At 35.2% G+C, this 23,767-nt stretch overlaps 1 protein-coding gene across 1 annotated transcript in view; it reads right to left on the bottom strand.

Annotated features, from left to right (window-relative positions):
* LOC137633090 (NT-3 growth factor receptor-like) overlaps positions 1–23,767 on the bottom strand; it is a 165,143-nt gene that overhangs the window by 58,419 nt on the left and 82,957 nt on the right. The window contains exons 11-13 of the mRNA XM_068365251.1: positions 23,495–23,631; positions 12,072–12,201; positions 10,146–10,262 (exon numbers count right to left, since the gene is read on the bottom strand). Coding sequence (XP_068221352.1) covers positions 10,146–10,262; positions 12,072–12,201; positions 23,495–23,631 — 384 coding nt within the window. The remainder of the gene's footprint in view (positions 1–10,145; positions 10,263–12,071; positions 12,202–23,494; positions 23,632–23,767) is intronic.

Below are 23,767 nucleotides of genomic sequence, written 5' to 3'. Positions count from 1 at the left end.
GATAGTTTATTAAAAAAAAGTATGGTTAGAAACTTTGCCTTATTAGTCAATAAAAGTATATACAGCCATAATTTGAAAATAATAGTTAATTACAAAAGCATGATAAGAAACTACCTTTTCAGACTATAGAAACAGATAAAGCCATAATTCGAAAATAATAGTTTATTAGAAAAGTATGAAAAAATAATTCCTTTCAGACTATAAACACGTATATAAAATCATACTTTAAAAACGATAGCCTATCAAAAAAGTACGAAAATAAACTATACCTTGTCATTCTATAAATCTACGAGATGGACGAAAAAATATATAAGAGAAAAGAAGGAGAAGGAAGAGAGAATAAATAAGATTGAAAGAGGATGACATGATAATAGCGAAAGGGGGAAATGTTGGTTCAAGACGTAAAGAAAAGGTAAAAGGGAAAAAGGGGATATATAAAGACAAAATGGAAAAGGGCCAAGGACGTCTGATGGGGTTATTCTGTGAAGATAACTTCCCCAAAATGGCAGCTCTGGCTATTACATCTTCTCCAAGCATCCTCGTCTGGGCAATTCTGGAAGTTTTCAAAATTTCGAGACAAGAACTTCATCTTAAACTTCATCTTAATTTGGTTTTTCATTCTTACGTGGCAGATGAAAAATCATTTTCTTTTTAATTTGGCTTTTCATTCTTAGAAATGTGGCAGATGAGAAATTATTTTCTTTTTAATTTGGCTTTTCATTCTTAAGAATGTGGCAGATGAGAAATTATTTTCTTTTTAATTTGGCTTTTCATTCTTAGAAATGTAGCAGAGGAGAAATTATTTTCTTTTTAATTTGGCTTTTCATTCTTAAAATTGTGGCAGATGAGAAATTATTTTCTTTTTAATTTGGCTTTTCATTCTTAGAAATGTGGCAGATGAGAAATTATTTTCTTTTTAATTTGGCTTTTCATTCTTAGAAATGTGGCAGATGAGAAATTATTTTCTTTTTAATTTGGCTTTTCATTCTTAGAAATGTGGCAGAGGAAAAATTATTTTCTTTTTAATTTGGCTTTTCATTCTTAAAATTATGGCAGATGAGAAATTATTTTCTTTTTAATTTGGCTTTTCATTCTTAGAAATGTGGCAGAGGAGAAATTATTTTCTTTTTAATTTGGCTTTTCATTCTTAGAAATGTGGCAGAGGAGAAATTATTTTCTTTTTAATTTGGCTTTTCATTCTTAAAATTGTGGCAGATGAGAAATTATTTTCTTTTTAATTTGGCTTTTCATTCTTAGAAATGTGGCAGATGAGAAAGTATTTTCTTTTTAATTTGGCTTTTCATTCTTAGAAATGTGGCAGATGAGAAAGTATTTTCTTTTTAATTTGGCTTTTCATTCTTAGAAATGTGGCAGATGAAAAAGTATTTTCTTTTTAATTTGGCTTTTCATTCTTAGAAATGTGGCAGATGAGAAAGTATTTTCTTTTTAATTTGGCTTTTCATTCTTAGAAATGTGGCAGATGAGAAAGTATTTTCTTTTTAATTTGGCTTTTCATTCTTAGAACTGTGGTAGATGAGAAAGTATTTTCTTTTTAATTTGGCTTTTCATTCTTAGAAATGTGGCAGATGTAAAAGTATTTTCTTTTTAATTTGGCTTTTCATTCTTAGAAATGTGGCAGATGAGAAAGTATTTTCTTTTTAATTTGGCTTTTCATTCTTAGAAATGTGGCAGATGTAAAAGTATTTTCTTTTTAATTTGGCTTTTCATTCTTAGAAATGTGGCAGATGAGAAAGTATTTTCTTTTTAATTTGGCTTTTCATTCTTAGAAATGTGGCAGATGAGAAAGTATTTTCTTTTTAATTTGGCTTTTCATTCTTAGAAATGTGGCAGATGTAAAAGTATTTTCTTTTTAATTTGGCTTTTCATTCTTAGAAATGTGGCAGATGTAAAAGTATTTTCTTTTTAATTTGGCTTTTCATTCTTAGAAATGTGGCAGGTGAGAAAGTATTTTCTTTTTAATTTGGCTTTTCATTCTTAGAAATGTGGCAGATGAGAAAGTATTTTCTTTTTAATTTGGCTTTTCATTCTTAGAAATGTGGCAGATGTGAAAGTATTTTCTTTTTAATTTGGCTTTTCATTCTTAGAAATGTGGCATATGAGAAAGTATTTTCTTTTTAATTTGGCTTTTCATTCTTAGAAATGTGGCAGATGTAAAAGTATTTTCTTTTTAATTTGGCTTTTTATTCTTAGAAATGTGGCAGATGAGAAAGTATTTTCTTTTTAATTTGGCTTTTCATTCTTAGAAATGTGGCAGATGAGAAAGTATTTTCTTTTTAATTTGGCTTTTCATTCTTAGAAATGTGGCAGATGAGAAATTATTTTCTTTTCAATTTGGCTTTTCATTCTTAGAAATGTGGCAGATGAGAAATTATTTTCTTTTTAATTTGGCTTTTCATTCTTAGAAATGTGGCAGATGAGAAAGTATTTTCTTTTTAATTTGGCTTTTCATTCTTAGAAATGTGGCAGATGTAAAAGTATTTTCTTTTCAATTTGGCTTTTCATTCTTAGAAATGTGGCAGATGAGAAAGTATTTTCTTTTTAATTTGGCTTTTCATTCTTAGAAATGTGGCAGATGAGAAAGTATTTTCTTTTTAATTTGGCTTTTCATTCTTAGAAATGTGGCAGATGAGAAAGTATTTTCTTTTTAATTTGGCTTTTCATTCTTAGAAATGTGGCAGATAAGAAAGTATTTTCTTTTTAATTTGGCTTTTCATTCTTAGAAATGTGGCAGATGCAAAAGTATTTTCTTTTTAATTTGGTTTTTCATTCTTAGAAATGTGGCAGATGAGAAAGTATTTTCTTTTTAATTTGGCTTTTCATTCTTAGAAATGTGGCAGATGAGAAATTATTTTCTTTTTAATTTGGCTTTTCATTCTTAAAAATGTGGCAGATGAGAAATTATTTTCTTTTTAATTTGGCTTTTCATTCTTAGAAATGTGGCAGATGAGAAAGTATTTTCTTTTTAATTTGGCTTTTCATTCTTAGAAATGTGGCAGATGAGAAATTATTTTCTTTTTAATTTGGCTTTTCATTCTTAAAAATGTGGCAGATGAGAAAGTATTTTCTTTTTAATTTGGCTTTTCATTCTTAGAAATATGGCAGATGAGAAATTATTTTCTTTTTAATTTGGCTTTTCATTCTTAGAAATGTGGCAGATGAGAAAGTATTTTCTTTTTAATTTGGCTTTTCATTCTTAGAAATGTGGCAGATGAGAAAGTATTTTCTTTTTAATTTGGCTTTTCATTCTTAGAAATGTGGCAGATGTAAAAGTATTTTCTTTTTAATTTGGCTTTTCATTCTTAGAAATGTGGCAGATGAGAAAGTATTTTCTTTTTAATTTGGTTTTCATTCTTAGAAATGTGGCAGATGAGAAATTATTTTCTTTTTAATTTGGCTTTTCATTCTTAAAAATGTGGCAGATGAGAAAGTATTTTCTTTTTAATTTGGCTTTTCATTCTTAGAAATGTGGCAGATGAGAAATTATTTTCTTTTTAATTTGGCTTTTCATTCTTAGAAATGGGGCAGATGAGAAAGTATTTTCTTTTTAATTTGGCTTTTCATTCTTAGAAATGTGGCAGATGAGAAAGTATTTTCTTTTTAATTTGGCTTTTCATTCTTAGAAATGTGGCAGATGTAAAAGTATTTTCTTTTTAATTTGGCTTTTCATTCTTAGAAATGTGGCAGATGAGAAAGTATTTTCTTTTTAATTTGGCTTTTCATTCTCAGAAATGTGGCAGAAATTATTTTCTTTTTAAATTTTTTATATTTTTAGTAATCGGATTGACGAGAAATTTCTCTTGATTTTCTAGAATATTTTTAGACCTTTTTTTTTATCAAGGTTATAGAATCTAATTGACTAGAATTCCATCCAGTGTTCATTTTTGTTTAAAGGTATTCAACTGACAAGAATTTCATCCAGTATTTTTACTTTAAAGTCCGATATTCGACAGACAATTTTATGCAGTCATTTTGCTTTAAAGTTCGAAATTTGACTGACAATTTTATAGGTTTTTGCTTTAAAGTTCAAAATTCGACTCACAATTTTATACACTTTCAATTTAAAGTTTCAAATTCGATTGAAATTTTCATACAGTTTTTTGCTTTAAAGCTCGAAATTCCACTGACAATTTCATACAGTTTTTCACTTTAAAGTTTGAAATTCGACTGACAATTCAATCCATTTCTTTCCTTTAAAGTTCGAAATTCGACTGAAAATTTAATCCATTTTTTTCCTTTAAAGTTTGAAGTTCAACTGACAATTCAATCCATTTTATTCCTTTAAAGTTCGAAATTCGACTGAAAATTTAATTAAGATTTTTACTTTAGAGTTCGAAATTCGACTGACAATTTAATCCAATTTTTGACTTTAAAGTTCGAAATTCGACTGACAATTTTATACAGTTTTTTACTTTAAAGTTTAATAAATTTTTCTAAATTTTTTTTTTTTTTTTTAAATTCGACTTACAAAAATTTAATAATATTTGTTCTAAAGTTTCCGGAATTCTACAGACAAGAATCTAATCCAGTTTTTTTCCCTTTAAAGTTCTTCAAAATTCAATTGAAAAGAATTTCTTTATGATCTTTTCAATATACATGATTTCCCAGTTGTCACACTTTCATGTGTAGAAATGTACGTGCGTATATGAGTCATTCTTCTCTCATGAAAGTTTGATACCATAGACGCACTTAGAGCCTAAATTTCTGGTTCGTAGATGCATTAATACTCACTATGCTTAATTATAGTTACAAGTTACTTTCTTTTGCTACTTACTTACTTACTTTACTTTGATGGCTGCTTTTCCGGTCCCATACAGCAGGGGAACCCCAATCTCTACAGGACCTCCACTGTCGTTTTACCTTGTTCGTTCAGAGTATTTAACGTTTCATATCGCGTATTGTTCATTTACTGTTAAATCGTCACTGTCAAAAGACTCATGAAATAAGAAAGTCTTCAGTTTCTTCTTGAAAGCCTTAATGTCTTCAATCATTCGAATGTTTCGTGGGAGCTTATTATATAGTCTCGGGGCCCCATATTTAAAGGCTCTGGAGCCTAAAGTAGACATCAATCTAGGTTCCAACAGTTTGAAGCCATCTGTAACTACAGATGAACATTGTCGTCGTTCTTCAATTATAAGGTTTTGAAGCAAATAAGACTGTATGTGTGAGTACGGACGCGTGCAAGGATTGCCAGAAATTAATCCTTGAAGACCTGATATTATTCCTGTCACTGAGGCAAGCGTCATACAGACTACATACGAATGTCTTTGGTATTGCCATAGCCTCTGTACCATGGCCTTCCACTGTCTTGAATTAGAGTTCTCTTGCTTGAGGGTACACTCAGGCACGCTATTCTATCTTTATTTCTCTTCCTCTTGTTTTTTTAAAGCTTTTATAGTTTTTATATAAAAGATTTATTGTAATGTTACTGTTTTTGAAATATTTTAATTGTTCATTACTTTTCTTGAAGTTTATGTCCTGGGCTATTTGCCCTGTTGGAGCCCATGGGCTTATAACATCCTGCGTTTCCAACTAGGGTTGTAGCTTAGCAAGTAATAATAATAATAATAATAATAATAATAATAATAATAATAATAATAATAATAATAACAGTGGAACCCTACTTTCTACAGGACCTCCACGGTTGTTTTATGATGTTCATTCGGGAGAATTTAACATTTCTCGATGCTTATTGTTCGCTTACTGTTTGATCACCACTGACAAAACCCTTGCAGAATAAGACAGTCTTCAGTTTTCTCTTGGAAGCTTTAATGTTTTCAATTATTCAGATGTCTCGTGGGAGCCTATTGCATAGTCTCGATGCCGCATATTTAAAGGTTCTATTGCATACAGTAGACATGTAACTAGGTTCTAATAGTTTGAAACCATCTATAACTATTCTCGTGTCAGTACGATTTGTTGGCTACACAATATGTAGCAATTCTCTTAGATATTTTGGAAGACCGGTTCTGATAATTTGCTGGGTTATTGTACATATTTTAAATTCTATTCTCGCTGTAATCAGCTGCCAATGTAGATCAATTATTCTAAATAAGGTGGAACTACGTCTAGCCCAAGATGTGTACCACCTGTATCGTCAGTTATTCGGATGTCTCTTGAGAGCCTATTGTATAGTCTTCTTCTTCTTCTTCTTCTTTGTCTGCATCCTTTCCCACTTCTATGTGGGGTCGATGTTTCTGGCCAGCGTTCTCCATCTACCTCTGACTATTGTTGCTACCAGTCCCAGCTTTAATCTCATAATTCTGTAATTTTTCCTATTCACCCCTATTCACTGAGGGGGAGGGGGGGGGGGGCAAGCCAGCCTCAACTTGGTGCCGGTCCCAAGCCCGGGTAAATGGAGAGGGTTGGCGGCAGGAGAGGCATCCGGCCATGAAAAATTTGCCAAAACCAATATGGCCAGTGAAGATTGTATAGTCTCGGGGCCGCATATTTAAAGGCTCTAGAGCCTGGAGTAGACATGTATCTAGGTTTGTTTGTTTGTTATTATTATTATTATTACTATCCAAGCTACAACCCTAGTTGGAAAAGCAAGATGCTATAAGCCCAGGGGCTCCAACAGGGAAAAATAGCCCAGTGAGGAAAGGAAATTAGGAAATAAATAAATGAAGAGAACAAATTAACAATAAATCATTCTAAAATAAGTAACAACGTCAAAACAGACATGTTATATATAAACTATTAACGTCAAAACAAATATGTCATATATAAACTATAAAAAGACTCATGTCCGCCTGGTCAACAAAAAAGCATTTGCTCCAACTTTGAACTTTTGAAGTTCTACTGATTCAACCACCCGATTAGGAAGATCATTCCACAACTTGGTCACAGCTGGAATAAAACTTCTGGAGTACTGCGTAGTATTGAGCCTCGTGATGGAGAAGGCCTGGCCATTAGAATTAACTGCCTGCCTAGTATTACGAACAGGATAGAATTGTCCAGGAAGATCTGAATGTAAAGGATGGTCAGAGTTATGAAAAATCTTATGCAACATGCATAATGAACTAATTGAACGACGGTGCCAGAGATTGATATCTAGATCAGGAATAAGAAATTTAATAGACCGTAAGTTTCTGTCCAACAAATTAAGATGAGAATCAGCAGCTGAAGACCAGACAGGAGAACAATACTCAAAACAAGGTAGAATGAAAGAATTAAAACACTTCTTAAGAATAGATTGATCAACGAAAATCTTGAAAGACTTTCTCAATAAGCCTATTTTTTGTGCAATTGAAGAAGACACAGACCTTATATGTTTCTCAAAAGTAAATTTACTGTCGAGAATCACATCTAAAATTTTGAAAGAGTCATATATATTTAAAGAAACATTATCAATACTGAGATCCGGATGTTGAGGAGCCACCGTCCTTGACCTACTTACAATCATAATTTGAGTTTTGTTAGGATTCAACTTCATACCCCATAATTTGCACCATGCACTAATTCTAGCTGAATCTCTGTTAAGGGATTCACCAACCCTAGATCTACATTCAGGGGATGGAATTGATGCAAAGAGAGTAGCATCATCTGCATATGCAACAAGCTTGTTTTCTAGGCCAAACCACATGTCATGTGTATATAGTATGAAAAGTAATGGGCCTAGAACACTACCCTGTGGAACACCGGATATCACATTCCTATAATCACTATGGTGCCCATCAACAACTACTCTTTGAGATCTATTACTTAAAAAATCAATAATAATGCTAAGAAACGACCCAACCACTCCCAACTGTTTCAGTTTGAAAACAAGGGCCTCATGATTAACACGGTCAAAGGCAGCACTAAAATCAAGGCCAATCATACGAACTTCCCGACCACAATCAAGGGATTTCTGTACAGCATTGGAGATTGTAAGAAGGGCATCACATGCTCCAAGGCCTTTACGAAAACCAAATTGCAAACTAGGGAGTAGATGATTACCTTCAGCAAACCTATTAAGACGTTTTGCCAGAAGACGTTCAAAAACTTTAGATAATATGGGAGTTATGGAAATTGGGCGGTAATCAGTGGAACTTGAGCTACCACAAACACATTTACATAGAGGAGTAACATTACCAATTCTCCAACTAGTGCTAAAAGCTCCTCTTCTTGCTAACTTGCGCAAAATAACAGATAACTTTGGAGCTAAGAAATCTGCTGTCTTTATAAAAAACAAAGGAAAAATACAATTTGGGTCTACACCATAAGCATCAAGGTCCACCAACAGAGCTTTAATCTCACGAGATCGAAAAGCTAAACTAGTTAGTTTAGCCTCAGGAAAACAGGAATGAGGAAGTTCAAGTTTTTCATTACTCTGTTTACTGTCAAAAACATCAGCCAAAAGGGTTGCCTTTTCCTTTGGACAGTGAGTGACTGAGCCATCTGGTTTAAGTAAAGGAGGAACTGTTGCATCTACACCAAAGAGTGCAGATTTAAGGGTAAACCACCATTTATGTTCCTGAGTTGTACCAGATAGGGTTTCTTTTATGGTTAAATTGTACTCCTTTTCAGTTGAGGCATAAACTCTCTGAGCAAAAGCTCGAAGCTGAGTATAGTTGTTCCAGGTCAAATCTGATCTGTTACCCTTCCAAAGTTGATAGGCCTCCTGCTTCTCCAAAAAAGCACGTCTACAATCATCATTGAACCACGGTTTGTCCTTCACTCGGTACCTTAGCACACGAGAAGGGATACGCCTATCAATTATGTTGACTAATTTCTCATTCAAAGGGACAACAGGATCTACACTATTATATAATTGAGACCAATTCAAGCACAAAAGATCATGTAAAATCCCATTCCATGTTTTTGGAGGGCCCATGTTCTTGCTGGGTCCCTGCTCTTGGTAGGCCCATGTTCTTGCTGGACCCCTGCTCTTGGTGGGCCCTTGTTCATGCTGAGTTCCTGCTCTTGGTGGGCCCATGTTCTTGCTGGATCCCTGCTCTTGGTGGGCCCATGTTCTTGCTGGGTCCCTGCTCTTGGTGGGCCCATGTTCTTGCTTGACCCCTGCTCTTGGTGGGCCCATGTTCTTGCTGGGCCCATATTCTTGCTGGACCCCTGCTCTTGGTGGGCCCATGTTCTTGCTGGATCCCTGCTCTTGGTGGGCCCCTGTTCTTGCTGAGTTCCTGCTCTTGGTGAGCCCATTTTCTTGCTGGATCCCTGCTCTTGTTGGGCCCATGTTCTTGCTGAACCCCTGATCTTGGTGGGCCCATGTTCTTGCTGGTTCCCTGCTCTTGGTGGGACCATGTTCTTGCTGGACACCTGCTCTTGGTGGGCCCATGTTCTTGCTGGGCCCATGTTCTTGCTGGACCCCTGCTCTTGGTGGGCCCATGTTCTTGCTGGACCCCTGCTCTTGGTAGGCCCCTGTTCTTGCTGGACCCCTGCTCTTGGTGGGCCCCTGTTCTTGCTGAGTTCCTGCTCTTGGTGGGCCCATGTTCTTGCTGGATCCCTGCTCTTGTTGGGCCCATGTTCTTACCGAACCCCTGCTCTTGGTGGGCCCATGTTCTTGCTGGTTCCCTGCTCTTGGTGGGACCATGTTCTTGCTGGACACCTGCTCTTGGTGGGCCCATGTTCTTGCTGGGCCCATGTTCTTGCTGGACCTCTGCTCTTGGTGGGCCCATGTTCTTGCTGGACCCCTGCTCTTGGCAGGCCCCTGTTCTTGCTGGACCCCTGCTCTTGGTGGGCCCCTGTTCTTACTGAGTTCCTGCTCTTGGTGGGCCCATGTTCTTGCTGGGTCCCTGCTCTTGGTGGGCCCATGTTCTTGCTGGACACCTGCTCTTGGTGGGCCCTTGCTCTTGCTGGGCCCATGTTCTTGCTGGGCTATTGGTGGACCTCTGCGTTTAGTGGCCCCTGCACTTGCTGGCCCATGTTCTTGCTGGACTCCTACTCTTAGTGGGCCCATGTTCTTGCTGTGTCCCTGCTTTTGGTGGGCCCAAGTTCTTGCTGGGCCCATGTTCATGCTGGGCCCTTACTCTTAGTGGGACCCTAGTCTTCAATCTAGTCAGTTTTTGGATAATGCAGCCTTCAGGGATAATGTCCTCTTTGATATACGGTTCGAGGTCGTAGTGCCTTGAAAAGAAGAAGAAGAAGAAGAAGAAGAAGAAGAAGAAGAAGAAGAGCTAGTTACTTACCGCGACTTGCGTTGTTCTTCCCCAGCCTTCTTCCAAGATACCAAGGTAGACTCTTCCAAAAGCTCCCTCTCCCAGTTCTGACACAAACTTCACCTTATCCCGGGGAATGACACGAGCCTAAAACAAGAATTTTCATTTATTTTAACACGAGCCTAAATTTTTCTTTTATCGATTAGTAAATAGGAAAAGCTAAAGAAAAATCCTAGGGTCATGTATACAAGTATACGACCTTTTTCAAGTGATTTCTAAAAAAAAAAAAAAAAAAATCAAAGGCTGACCTAACGAGCATGAGCCCGTGCTCGCACATGGAATGTCTGGTCTCCCAACCTCAATAAACAACTTAACTGAAGAAGCAATACCTATTTGTTTACTCTAATTGTGTACTTGAAAACAATACTATATCGTACTAATTTGAAGACGAAGTCAGATTTTACTGTGTCTATTTGGGAAGGCGAAATCAACTTAATGACACTGATAAATGAAGACAATATCTACTTCATCTTAATGGTGAGTTTTACTACTTGATGGTAAGAAATATTTCTACTAAGATTTCCATGAAAAATCTTCTAAACATACACACACACACACACACACACGCTGTTAAAAATATTCCGTAAATACGGTAAAAATCCTGGAGAAAATATTGCCAGAATTTATCGTTTTATAAACGGACATAACGGTCACCAACCCGCAAAAAAATATTAACCAAGTAGGGTAAAAATTACGCTCGCCTGTATTTTACTGAAAAACGGCTGAGAACAGTATATTTTTTAAGGAGAATTGCCGATTAAAATTACCTTTTTATCAGTACAGAAAAAAAATTAAAATGCAAAACAGCCATTCGTAGTTTGATACATTTTTAAAATTTTACATGAATATGAAAAGATCTCTCATAATTCACTAAGAATAAATTAATGAATTGGTCATAAACCAAATGGCGTCCATCATATTGCATAAGTTAAGAACCTCTCAAAGATTTTCTTAATATTACTAAAGGAACAAAGACACAGGAGTGACTATAGATGTCTTAAGTTGCTTTGCAAACTGATTTTAAAAAGTCATCGTATAGTCTGAATGCTATCGAATGCAACGCAGTTCTGATAATTTTTCTCTTTAGAATTTTTATCTATATTTGTCATATTTATGTCTGGAGAAAAAAAAAACTGATATCCCTAAGTACAGTCAATTTAATTTTCAAAATCTCCATTAACACTTAAAATCTATTTACATTATTTTTAATAAGAGATCATTCATGGAATATTCATTTCACCTCAACATTACAATAGAATCTCTCTCTCTCTCTCTCTCTCTCTCTCTCTCTCTCTCTCTCTCTCTCTCTCTCTCTCTCTCTCTCTCTCTCCTGTCGTACATTTTTGCTACTATTACGCCTAAAAAGCTAATAAAAAGGCATGAAATCAACTCAAAATGTAGTAAAAATAATTAGGAAATTTTCATTCCTTTAAAATTTATCTAAATTATTTAAAAAAAAAAGTGATATTTCACGAAATATTCGTTTCACCAACATTTCACCTCAACGCGCCAATAGGTCTCTCTCTCTCTCTCTCTCTCTCTCTCTCTCTCTCTCTCTCTCTCTCTCTCTCTCTCTCTCTCTCTCTCCATTTATCATCTATTAAGGGGATATCATTAGTCACAAAGTATAAAATCACAGACAACGTATTCAATGTCAAAACTAGATAAACAACAGGGAAGATGCTCTCTCTCTCTCTCTCTCTCTCTCTCTCTCTCTCTCTCTCTCTCTCTCTCTCTCTCTCTCTCTCTCTCTCTTCTATTAAGGGAATATTATTTGTTACAAAGAATAAAATCCGAGAGTGATTGTATCCAATGTCAATTCAGATAAATAAGAGTGAGAAGATTCTCTCTCTCTCTCTCTCTCTCTCTCTCTCTCTCTCTCTCTCTCTCTCTCACCTGAGGTTTGGACGGAGTAACGGTGCCGTTGCCGATGTACTCGGGATTCTCGACCAGCCTGTCGGCGCTGAGAGGCATGAGCTCGTGCGCCTGCAGCGCCCCCTCCGCCTTCTTCTGGCAATCGTCGTCCCTACACAGGCACCCACTGCTTCTATTACCACCTCCTCATTTACATAGGATAAGGGGGAAGGGGGGGGGGGGGGGGCGGGGCCTTGGGTGGGGGGGGGGAGTGTTTAAAGGATGGCAGAAGGGTTGGTTGTCAAGGTGGTCGGATGTCATTGGCAAATGTTATTTGTGTGGGAGATGGAAGTTGGGAAATGTTATTTGTGTGGGATATGGATGTTGGGAAATGTTATTTGTGTGGAAGATGGAAGTTGAGAAATGTTATTTATGTGGGTGATGGAAGGTGGGATAAGCTATATGTGTGGGAGATGGAAGTTGGGAAATATAAAGTATGGGAGATGGAAGGTGGGATAAGTTATGTGTGGGAGATGGAAGTTGGGAAAATGTTATTTGTTTGGGGTATGGGGGTTGGGAGACATTGGAGGAAGATATTTGTGTGGGAGATGGAAGTTGGGAAAAGTTATTTGTGTGGGAGATAGGGTTGGGGGTCATTGGAGGAAGTTATTTGTGTTGGAGGTCATTGGGAAAAGTTATTTGTGTGGGAGATGGGGGTTGGAAGTCATTGGGAAAAATCATTTTTGTGGAAGATTGGGATTGAGAGCCATTGGTAAAAGTTATTTGTGTTAGAGGTCATTGGGAAAAGTTATTTGTGTTGAAGGTCAAAGGGATAATGTATTTGTGTTGGAGGTCATTGGGAAAGGTTATTTGTGTTGGAGGTCATTGGGAAAAGTTATTTGTGTGGGAGGTCATTAGGAAAAGTTATTTGTGTAGGAGATGGGAGTTGGGAGTCATTAGGAAAAATTATTTGTGTGGGAGATGGGAGTTGGGAGTCATTAGAGGGAGTTATTTGTGTGGGAGATGGAAGATGGGAAAAGATATTTGCGTGGGAAATGAGAGTTGAGAGTCAATGGGAAAATTACTTGTTTGGGAGATGGGAGTTGGGAGTCATTGGGAAAAGTTATTTGTGTTGGAGGTCACTGGGAAACATTATTTGTGTTGGAGGTCATTGGGAAAGTTTATTTGTGTTGTGGCGGGATGTTTAAAAACAAGCCCCACACCCTGAATCACACCTACAGACAATTGTCTCAACAAAACAAACTTTCCCCTTACGTTATGTATACCAGACTCTTTAACAAAAGGTAAAAAAACAAAACATAACCTTAAAACTATATATTTCTTACAAACTATAATAAATCAAACCAAAACCCTCCACATTCAAAATACTTAAAACTAATCATAAGCAATATTAAATATACAAAAAAACGTAACACCATTCAAATAAAAAACCCTAACAAACTTAAAATTACCCGCACACCAACACCAATATTTGTATGTTTATATATTCATAAGGACACACACTCGTCCAAATGCGCCAAACAGTCTTAATTAACGGCACACTGACACAGCTCGGTGGCAAAACGGTAACCTTCCCACTACTCAAAGCACTCTTATTAAGTGGTGAGTGGAGCAATCTATGGTGGTTAATGCATCGTCATCGTCATCATCATCATCATTCAGAGAAAATTCCTTCAAACAGGCAAAGTCGTTACCGATTGTTTCCAACTTCAAAAGAGCAGTCAGTTCCAAGTCCTTATCACGAGCCAAGTCATTGCCAATCAATTCCACATTCAAAGAAAAATCTCTCAAAAAGGAGGAATTACCGCCTGCAAAAAATAAAAGAAAAACACTTACGAACACTCCTAGCTAACTACACTATCGCACTATAATCAAAGATAAATAATAGACTGTTCCTATCATTCACTATCACGACAAGCATTCACACCAGCTTCTAGCTGCAGTCAAAATCAAAATAAGCATTCACCCAAGGCATCCACCACTGACGTAACCTAACTAAAACATAAACAAACAACCTCATTTATACCAATAGTCTTTCTCACAACAAACAATTGATACACTAACTACTCTCTCTCTCTCTCTCTCTCTCTCTCTCTCTCTCTCTCTCTCTCTCTCTCTCTCTCTCTCTCTCTCAGGATTTGGCATAAAACAAAAATGAAAATAAAACAAAAATAAATCCTCCACAGTGTTGGAGGTCATTCAGGAAAAGTTATTTGTGTGGGAGGTCATTAGGAAAAGTTATTTGTGTGGGAGATGTGGGTTGGGAGTCATCGGGAAAAAATTATTTGTATGGGCGTTGGGAGTCATTGGGAAAATTATTTGTGTGGGAGATGGGGGTTGGGAGTCACAGGGAAAATTATTTGTGTGGGAGATGAGGGTTGGGAGTTATTGGGAAAAGATATATGTGTGGGTGATAGGGACTTGGTAATCCTTGTAAAAGCGATCTCTATGTGACATTATGGGTTGGAACTCATTGGAAAATTAATGTTTGGGAAATGGGGTAAGGCCATTGGATAGTGGATTTGTATGGGAGATAGGGGCTTAGTCATTGTGAAAATGATTTGTATTTGAAATGTGTGGTTTGAAGTCAATGGAAATGTAAATTGTATGGGAGATGAGGATTAGATATTTTTGCCAGGAGAGGGAATCAAGATGAGATAACAGAGCAGACATATAGAAGGAACACATTGTGATTTATTTCTCCGAGTGTCATTCAAATTACTCTCCTAATCTGATCAGGGAACATCATACCAAGAAGGTGACCTTGCACACCTAAAAGCTTCTGAAAGAGTTTCCCGGGGGAATAAATAGGTAAAAAGAAATAAAGAGAATTGTTTGGTATAAGCAACTTAACTTCCTAGACCATCTAGGGAAGATGAGGCACGAGTTGAAGCACTTTAAGTCAAGATCAATTGAAGCTAAGAATTGGCTCCACAATTCTTCAGCGGATTTGAAAAGAGATCGAGTTCAGTGTACGAGTTGAAAGAATAGTTTAAAGAAGGAGTAAATGGGAAAAAAGATTAAACATGTAAAGTGGATGAGCAAGGGCTTGGGAAATACTTGGTTAAAAGAAAATATTCAGAGAAAAAAAGCAAAATTTTCTAAATGGGAAAGAGCAATGTTAGCAAGAGATATAACAGGAAAATCAATATGAAAGGTGAAAGGACTTAACGTGGAGAACATCTGTGTGTGTATATATATATATATATATATATATATATATATATATATATATATATATATGTTATATGTATATATATACGTACATATATAATCTATATATATATATATATATATATATATATATATATATATATATATATATATATATATATATATGTATATATATATATATATGCATAAATATGTATATAAATTTATATATATATACATATATATATATATACATATTTATACATATATATATATATATATAAATATGTATATATATATATATATATATATATTGATGTTGTTTTATATATATATATATATATATATATATATATATATATATATATATATACATATATATATTATATATATACACACATATATATATGGCTATATATATGTGTGTATATATATATATATATATATATATATATATATATATATATATATATATATATATATATATTTATATATACATATATATAGTTATATATGTATATATATAAAACAATATATATATATATATATATATATATATATATATATATATATATATATATATATATATATATATATATATAACAACATTAATACTCCGGATATGACCAACACAAAAATTGATGATTATCAGCAAAGAAAAAAAAAACTTTTTTATCCTACAGTATAAAACGAGAATATCTACCAGTAAAAGAAAATAAAAAAAAACGAAGAATAAAAAAGGGAGCAAATCAAAATATCGAGGAACAACTGGAATAACAAATTCCAATTCAAAGTTCCCGACAAATTCCAAAAGCAAATTATGCAAATGAGAGTGAAGGATCTCTTCTCCTTGGCAGGATAAGACGAGGATAGCAATTAGGAATTAAGGAAAGGAACATAGACATATTTCTGGAAGCTCATTGAGCGTTCTCACATTTAAATATATTAATATATACAACATGCAATAGCCATTGTTTGTTTGTTTGTTTTCAATGTTTTCTAAACACCACCAAATTCATATTGAGGCTTAGAAAAGAATTTTATTCATTTTCAATATAGTTTTTTGTTGGCATATCTGATCCGTCATTTTAATAACAACTCATCTAATTTTTTTTTTTGTAGTTATAGATAACTATCATTAAGAAATGGTTATCTAATATTTTTTTTCTTTTTACTTTTATCTCCTAAAACAATTCTGAGGTCTCCAAAAAGATTTAATTATTTTCTGAAATCAAGCTAATGTATGTCTATTTAAACATATTTATGTGTATATATATATATATATATATATATATATATATATATATATATATATACATATATATAATATACATATATATATATATATATATATATTTATATATATATGTGCATATATATATATATATATATATATATATATATATATATATTTATATAAACATGTATATATATATATATATATATATATATATATATATATATATATATATATATATATATATATATATATATATATATATATATACGACGTGGAGAAAAATTCAGCAGTTGGGTCTTGTTACTCATTACAATAATGATACAGACTTTTCTTTATTTTGTTGGAAAGTTAATGCTCTGGCCTTTCTGCCTATTGATGATGTACCGAGAGGAATGCAATGTTTAAAACAAGAAGTACCAGAAAATGCATTGCCGTTTATTGAATACATAGACAATACTTTTATAAACGGGATGCAAAGACGAAATGGAAGACGGTCCAAGCCATTATTTTCAGTACATGAATGGAATGTTTATGAACTTACACTTGCAGGTAACGCTCGTACGATAGATTCAGTTGAAGCATTGCATAGACGATTTGGTGTATTAGTTCGATCTCATTGAAATTTATATAATGTTCTGGATGCTCTAAGAAGAGAAGAACAAATCGTCAAAACAAGAATATCTCAACTTATCGTAGGTGCAAACCCAAAGAAACCGAATACCAAAGTAGCAAGGAGAGAGCAAAGAATTTACAATGTTGTTGCTGATTACCAGAATCGTTTATTGGAAGATTACCTCAGAAGCATTGCACATAATTTGAGTTCTTTTTAAATACTGTCTGTTATCTACATTTTTATTTCGCAATTTTTTGTATTGCATTATAAGTATTTTTAATTACTTTTCTTGTAATAGTTAAGATTTTATCTTTAATCATATGAATTTATATCTTAATAAAACATTTTTAGTACTTTTGACTTATCATTTTACCTTTTTATGCATTTTATGTATTTTAGACCAAAGTGCTTTTAGACCAAAATGCCTTTAGACCAAAGAGCTGTTAGACCAAAGTGCCTTTAGACCAAAGTGCCTTTAGACCAAAGTCCTTTTAGACAAAAGTGCTTTAGACGAAAGGGCTTTAGACGAAAGTGCTTTAGACGATAAGTCCTAGACCCATATATATATATATATATATATATATATATATATATATATATATATATATATATATATATATATATATATATTATATACACTCTCTGTTTGTGCGTTTGGATGACTGTATGTGTGCATAAATATATATGTGTATATATAAACATATATATGTATGTATAAATATACATAATACATGCATATATATATATATATATATATATATATATATATATTGTATATATAAACATATAGAAAGTATACATGTATATCTATATATAAATATATTTTATAACTTTGGAATAACCTAAAGAACTAAAAAGTTATGATCCGCATAACTTTCGATTTTGAGATAATTTTCCTTTTCAAAAGATAAAAAAAAAAATCTATTCTTACTCTGGGTGGAAGCCATCAAGAATATAAAAATAGTAAATAAAAGAATATTCTTAGGTTATTGTCGAATGTAAAAAAGGTAAGAAAAAAAAAGATTATTCTTATACTATAGTTTTGCTTCATATTTATTCAATTTTTTTTTTTTGTCATTTTGTCTTCCGGCTTAAAAAGTTTTCTATTGAGAAACCTGAGCATTGAAATTCTATTAAAACTTGCCTTTTGTTTTTATTTTCACTTAGAATAAGGATTCTACGAGATACGAGTAGAAAGAATTCTTAATTAGCATTCTTTTAATCAGCTACTGTGATAAAGTTACCGAAAAAAATCTCAAAAGTTGTATGTTGGGAAGTGACTATCAAACTGTTATGTGAAAAAAAAAAAATTACTAAAAAGAATATTTTTGTACCTTGAAGCTTGAAACATCCTAGTTGAGTATAATGTGGTCAGGCAGCCTTTGTAGCATTTACAACACTTCCATAAAGCTAAAATCACTGCCAGATCTTTGCTCTGACAGCATCTGTAAGGTTTACAACCCTTCCAAAAGACTAAAATCACTGCCAGATCTTTGCTCTGACTAAAATCACTGCCAGATCTTTGCTCTGACGGCATCTGTAAGGTTTACAACCCTTCCAGAAGACTAAAATCACTGCCAGATCTTTGCTCTGACGGCATCTGCAAGGTTTACAACCCTTTCAAAAGACTAAAATCACTGCCAGATCTTTGCTCAGACAGCATCTGTAAGGTTTACAACCCTTTCAAAAGACTAAAATCACTTCCAAATCTTTGCTCAGACAGCATCTGTAAGGTTTACAACCCTTCCAAAAGACTAAAATCACTGCCAGATCTTTGCTCTGACGGCATCTGTAAGGTTTACAAACCTTCCAAAAGACTAAAATCACTGCCAGATCTTTGCTCTGACGGCATCTGCAAGGTTTACAACCCTTTCAAAAGACTAAAATCACTTCCAAATCTTTGCTCAGACAGCATCTGTAAGGTTTACAACCCTTCCAAAAGACTAAAATCACTGCCAGATCTTTGCTCAGACAGCATTCGTAAGGTTTACAACCCTTCCAAAAGACTAAAATCACTGCCAGATTTTTGCTCAGACAGCATCCGTAAGGTTTACAACCCTTCCAAAAGACTAAAATCACTGCCAGATCTTTGCTCAGACAGCATCCGTAAGGTTTACAACCCTTCCAAAAGACTAAAATCACTGCCAGATTATTGCTCAGACAGCATCCGTAAGGTTTACAACCCTTTCAAAAGACTAAAATCACTTCCAAATCTTTGCTCAGACAGCATCTGTAAGGTTTACAACCCTTCCAAAAGACTAAAATCACTGCCAGATCTTTGCTCAGACAGCATCCGTAAGTTTACAACCCTTTCAAAAGACTAAAATCAATTCCAAATCTTTGCTCAGACAGCATCCGTAAGGTTTACAACCCTTCCAGAAGACTAAAATCACTGCCAGATCTTTGCTCAGACAGCATCCGTAAGGTTTACAACCCTTCCAGAAGACTAAAATCACTGCCAGATCTTTGCTCTGACAGCATCCGTAAGGTTTACAACCCTTCCAAAAGACTAAAATCACTTCCAAATCTTTGCTCAGACAGCATCTGTAAGGTTTACAACCCTTCCAAAAGACTAAAATCACTGCCAGATCTTTGCTCTGACGGCATCTGTAAGGTTTACAACCCTTCCAAAAGACTAAAATCACTGCCAGATCTTTGCTCTGACGGCATCTGCAAGGTTTACAACCCTTTCAAAAGACTAAAATCACTGCCAGATCTTTGCTCTGACGGCATCTGCAAGGTTTACAACCCTTTCAAAAGACTAAAATCACTTCCAAATCTTTGCTCAGACAGCATCTGTAAGGTTTACAACCCTTCCAAAAGACTAAAATCACTGCCAGATCTTTGCTCAGACAGCATTCGTAAGGTTTACAACCCTTCCAAAAGACTAAAATCACTGCCAGATCTTTGCTCTGACGGCATCTGTAAGGTTTACAACCCTTCCAAAAGACTAAAATCACTGCCAGATTTTTGCTCAGACAGCATCCGTAAGGTTTACAACCCTTCCAAAAGACTAAAATCACTGCCAGATCTTTGCTCAGACAGCATCCGTAAGGTTTACAACCCTTCCAAAAGACTAAAATCACTGCCAGATTATTGCTCAGACAGCATCCGTAAGGTTTACAACCCTTTCAAAAGACTAAAATCACTTCCAAATCTTTGCTCAGACAGCATCTGTAAGGTTTACAACCCTTCCAAAAGACTAAAATCACTGCCAGATCTTTGCTCAGACAGCATCCGTAAGTTTACAACCCTTTCAAAAGACTAAAATCACTTCCAAATCTTTGCTCAGACAGCATCCGTAAGGTTTACAACCCTTCCAGAAGACTAAAATCACTGCCAGATCTTTGCTCAGACAGCATCCGTAAGGTTTACAACCCTTCCAGAAGACTAAAATCACTGCCAGATCTTTGCTCTGACAGCATCCGTAAGGTTTACAACCCTTCTAAAAGACTAAAATCACTGCCAGATCTTTGCTCAGACAGCCTATGTAAGGTTTACAACCCTTCCAAAAGACTAAAATCACTGCCAGACCTTTGCTCAGACAGCCTATGTAAGGTTTACAACCCTTCCAGAAGACTAAAATCACTGACAGATCTTTGCTCTGACAGCATCTGTAAGGTTTACAACCCTTCCAAAAGACTAAAATCACTGCCAGATCTTTGCTCAGACAGCATCCGTAAGGTTTACAACCCTTCCAGAAGACTAAAATCACTGCCAGATCTTTGCTCTGACAGCATCCGTAAGGTTTACAACCCTTCTAAAAGACTAAAATCACTGCCAGATCTTTGCTCAGACAGCCTATGTAAGGTTTACAACCCTTCCAAAAGACTAAAATCACTGCCAGACCTTTGCTCAGACAGCCTATGTAAGGTTTACAACCCTTCCAGAAGACTAAAATCACTGACAGATCTTTGCTCTGACAGCATCTGTAAGGTTTACAACCCTTCCAAAAGACTAAAATCACTGCCAGATCTTTGGTCAGACAGCCTATGTAAGGTTTACAACCCTTCCAGAAGACTAAAATCACTGCCAGATCTTTGCTCTGACAGCATCCGTAAGTTTTACAACCCTTCCAAAAGACTAAAATCACTGCCAGATCTTTGCTCGGACAGCATGCGTAAGGTTTACAACCCTTCCAAAAGACTAAAATCACTGCCAGATCTTTGCTCGGACAGCCTATGTAAGGTTTACAATCCTTCCAAAAGACTAAAATCACTGCCAGATCTTTGCTCGGACAGCCTATGTAAGGTTTACAACCCTTCCAAAAGACTAAAATCACTGCCAGATCCTTGCTCAGACAGCCTATGTAAGGTTTACAACCCTTCCAAAAGACTAAAATCACTGCCAGATCTTTGCTCAGACAGCCTATGTAAGGTTTAGAACCCTTCCAAAAGACTAAAATCACTGCCAGATCTTTGCTCAGACAGCCTATGTAAGGTTTACAACACTTCCAAAAGACTAAAATCACTGCCAGATCTTTGCTCAGACAGCCTATGTAAGGTTTACAACCCTTCCAAAAGACTAAAATCACTGCCAGATCTTTGCTCAGACAGCCTATGTAAGGTTTACAACCCTTCCAGAAGACTAAAATCACTGCCAGATCTTTGCTCTGACAGCATCCGTAAGGTTTACAACCCTTCCAAAAGACTAAAATCACTGCCAGATCTTTGCTCAGACAGCCTCTGTAAGGTTTACAACCCTTCCAAAAGACTAAAATCACTACCAGATCTTTGCTCTGACGGCATCTGTAAGGTTTACAACCCTTCCAAAAGACTAAAATCACTGCCAGATCCTTGCTCAGACAGCCTATGTAAGGTTTACAACCCTTCCAAAAGACTAAAATCACTGTCAGATCTTTGCTCAGACAGCCTATGTAAGGTTTACAACCCTTCCAAAAGACTAAAATCACTGCCAGATCTTTGCTCAGACAGCCTATGTAAGGTTTACAACACTTCCAAAAGACTAAAATCACTGCCAGATCTTTGCTCAGACGGCATCTGTAAGGTTTACAACCCTTCCAAAAGACTAAAATCACTGCCAGATCTTTGCTCAGACAGCCTATGTAAGGTTTACAACCCTTCCAGAAGACTAAAATCACTGCCAGATCTTTGCTCTGACGGCCTCTGTAAGGTTTACAACCCTTCCAAAAGACTAAAATCACTGTCAGATCTTTGCTCAGACGGCCTCTGTAAGGTTTACAACCCTTCCAGAAGACTAAAATCACTGCCAGATCTTTGCTCTGACAGCATCCGTAAGGTTTACAACCCTTCCAAAAGACTAAAATCACATCACTGCCAGATCTTTGCTCAGACAGCCTCTGTAAGGTTTACAACCCTTCCAAAAGACTAAAATCACTGCCAGATCTTTGCTCTGACGGCCTCTGTAAGGTTTACAACCCTTCCAAAAGACTAAAATCACTGCCAGATCTTTGCTCTGACGGCCTCTGTAAGGTTTACAACCCTTCCAAAAGACTAAAATCACTGTCAGATCTTTGCTCTGACGGCATCTGTAAGGTTTACAACCCTTCCAAAAGACTAAAATCACTGCCAGATCTTTGCTCTGACGGCATCTGTAAGGTTTACAACCCTTCCAAAAGACTAAAATCACTGCCAGATCTTTGCTCTGACGGCATCTGTAAGGTTTACAACCCTTCCAAAAGACTAAAATCACTGCCAGATCTTTGCTCAGACGGCATCTATAACAATTACAAGGCTTCCAGAGGGGTAAAATCACTGTCAGATTTTTGGTCAGACAGTTACCTCTTAGGTAAGACGACAGGTGTGAAAATGAATGAATGAATTAATTAATTAAGCAGAATTAAAGGTGACAAGACTTGAAATTTTCTTTCGCTTAAAATTGTTAGAAGTCTGTTGATTTTATACGGCCAAATATAAATACCTTCGATATAATCTATTTTTATATTTCTTTTTTAAGAAGACTTAATATGAATATGGTGGTTTTGACAATATGTAATTGCATTAATCAATAATTAACTGTAACAAAAGTAAAAGTATAAATTTAACATGTGATGCTCTCTACTATTTCATTGAAATAAATAATTTTTAGAAGTCTTAATATAAATATGGTGATTTTCATGCAACAGATTTAATTTCACTAATCGACTAATGATTAAACATAAAAGTAAAATTTCTACATGTAAGGCTATCTAGTTTTTCATCAAAAAGAAAAAATGGAAAATTAAAAAATACGAACATTCATAAAACCATAAATCGATGCTATCTAATTTTTCATCGAAATAAAAAAAAAGGAAAATAAAAAAAAACGAAAATGAAAAAAAAAAGAAATTTAAATAAAAATGACAATTACAACAACAACAATATATTATCTTAATAATAATAATAATAATAATAATAATAATCCTCTAAAACATCCTATCACTAAACCATAAGATCTTAAATCAGATGTGACACTTACATGAAGGTGATCTGAAATGGCGAATCAGGACACGGGTCATTGTGCATTCCGGGTCGACCTCGCTTCCCGAAGATGTTCCTGAGCACGATCAAAACCAGCGTGACCCCGAAAACCAAGATGGCCGCTGATATGGTCAGCTGAAGGTCCGAGAGAAGAGAAGACTTAATAACATGTTTAAATGTGTCTTGGTAATATAACATAAATGTAAGGTAAAGGGTGTCTGGTTTCAGTTCCAGTTTCATCAGTATAGATGCTCACCAGAACGTCAGCCAG

Source organism: Palaemon carinicauda, chromosome 42 (assembly GCF_036898095.1).
Source record: "Palaemon carinicauda isolate YSFRI2023 chromosome 42, ASM3689809v2, whole genome shotgun sequence".
Lineage (NCBI taxonomy): Eukaryota > Metazoa > Arthropoda > Malacostraca > Decapoda > Palaemonidae > Palaemon > Palaemon carinicauda.
Note: the sequence above shows the minus strand (reverse complement) of the source record. Positions and strands in the feature narration are given on the sequence as shown.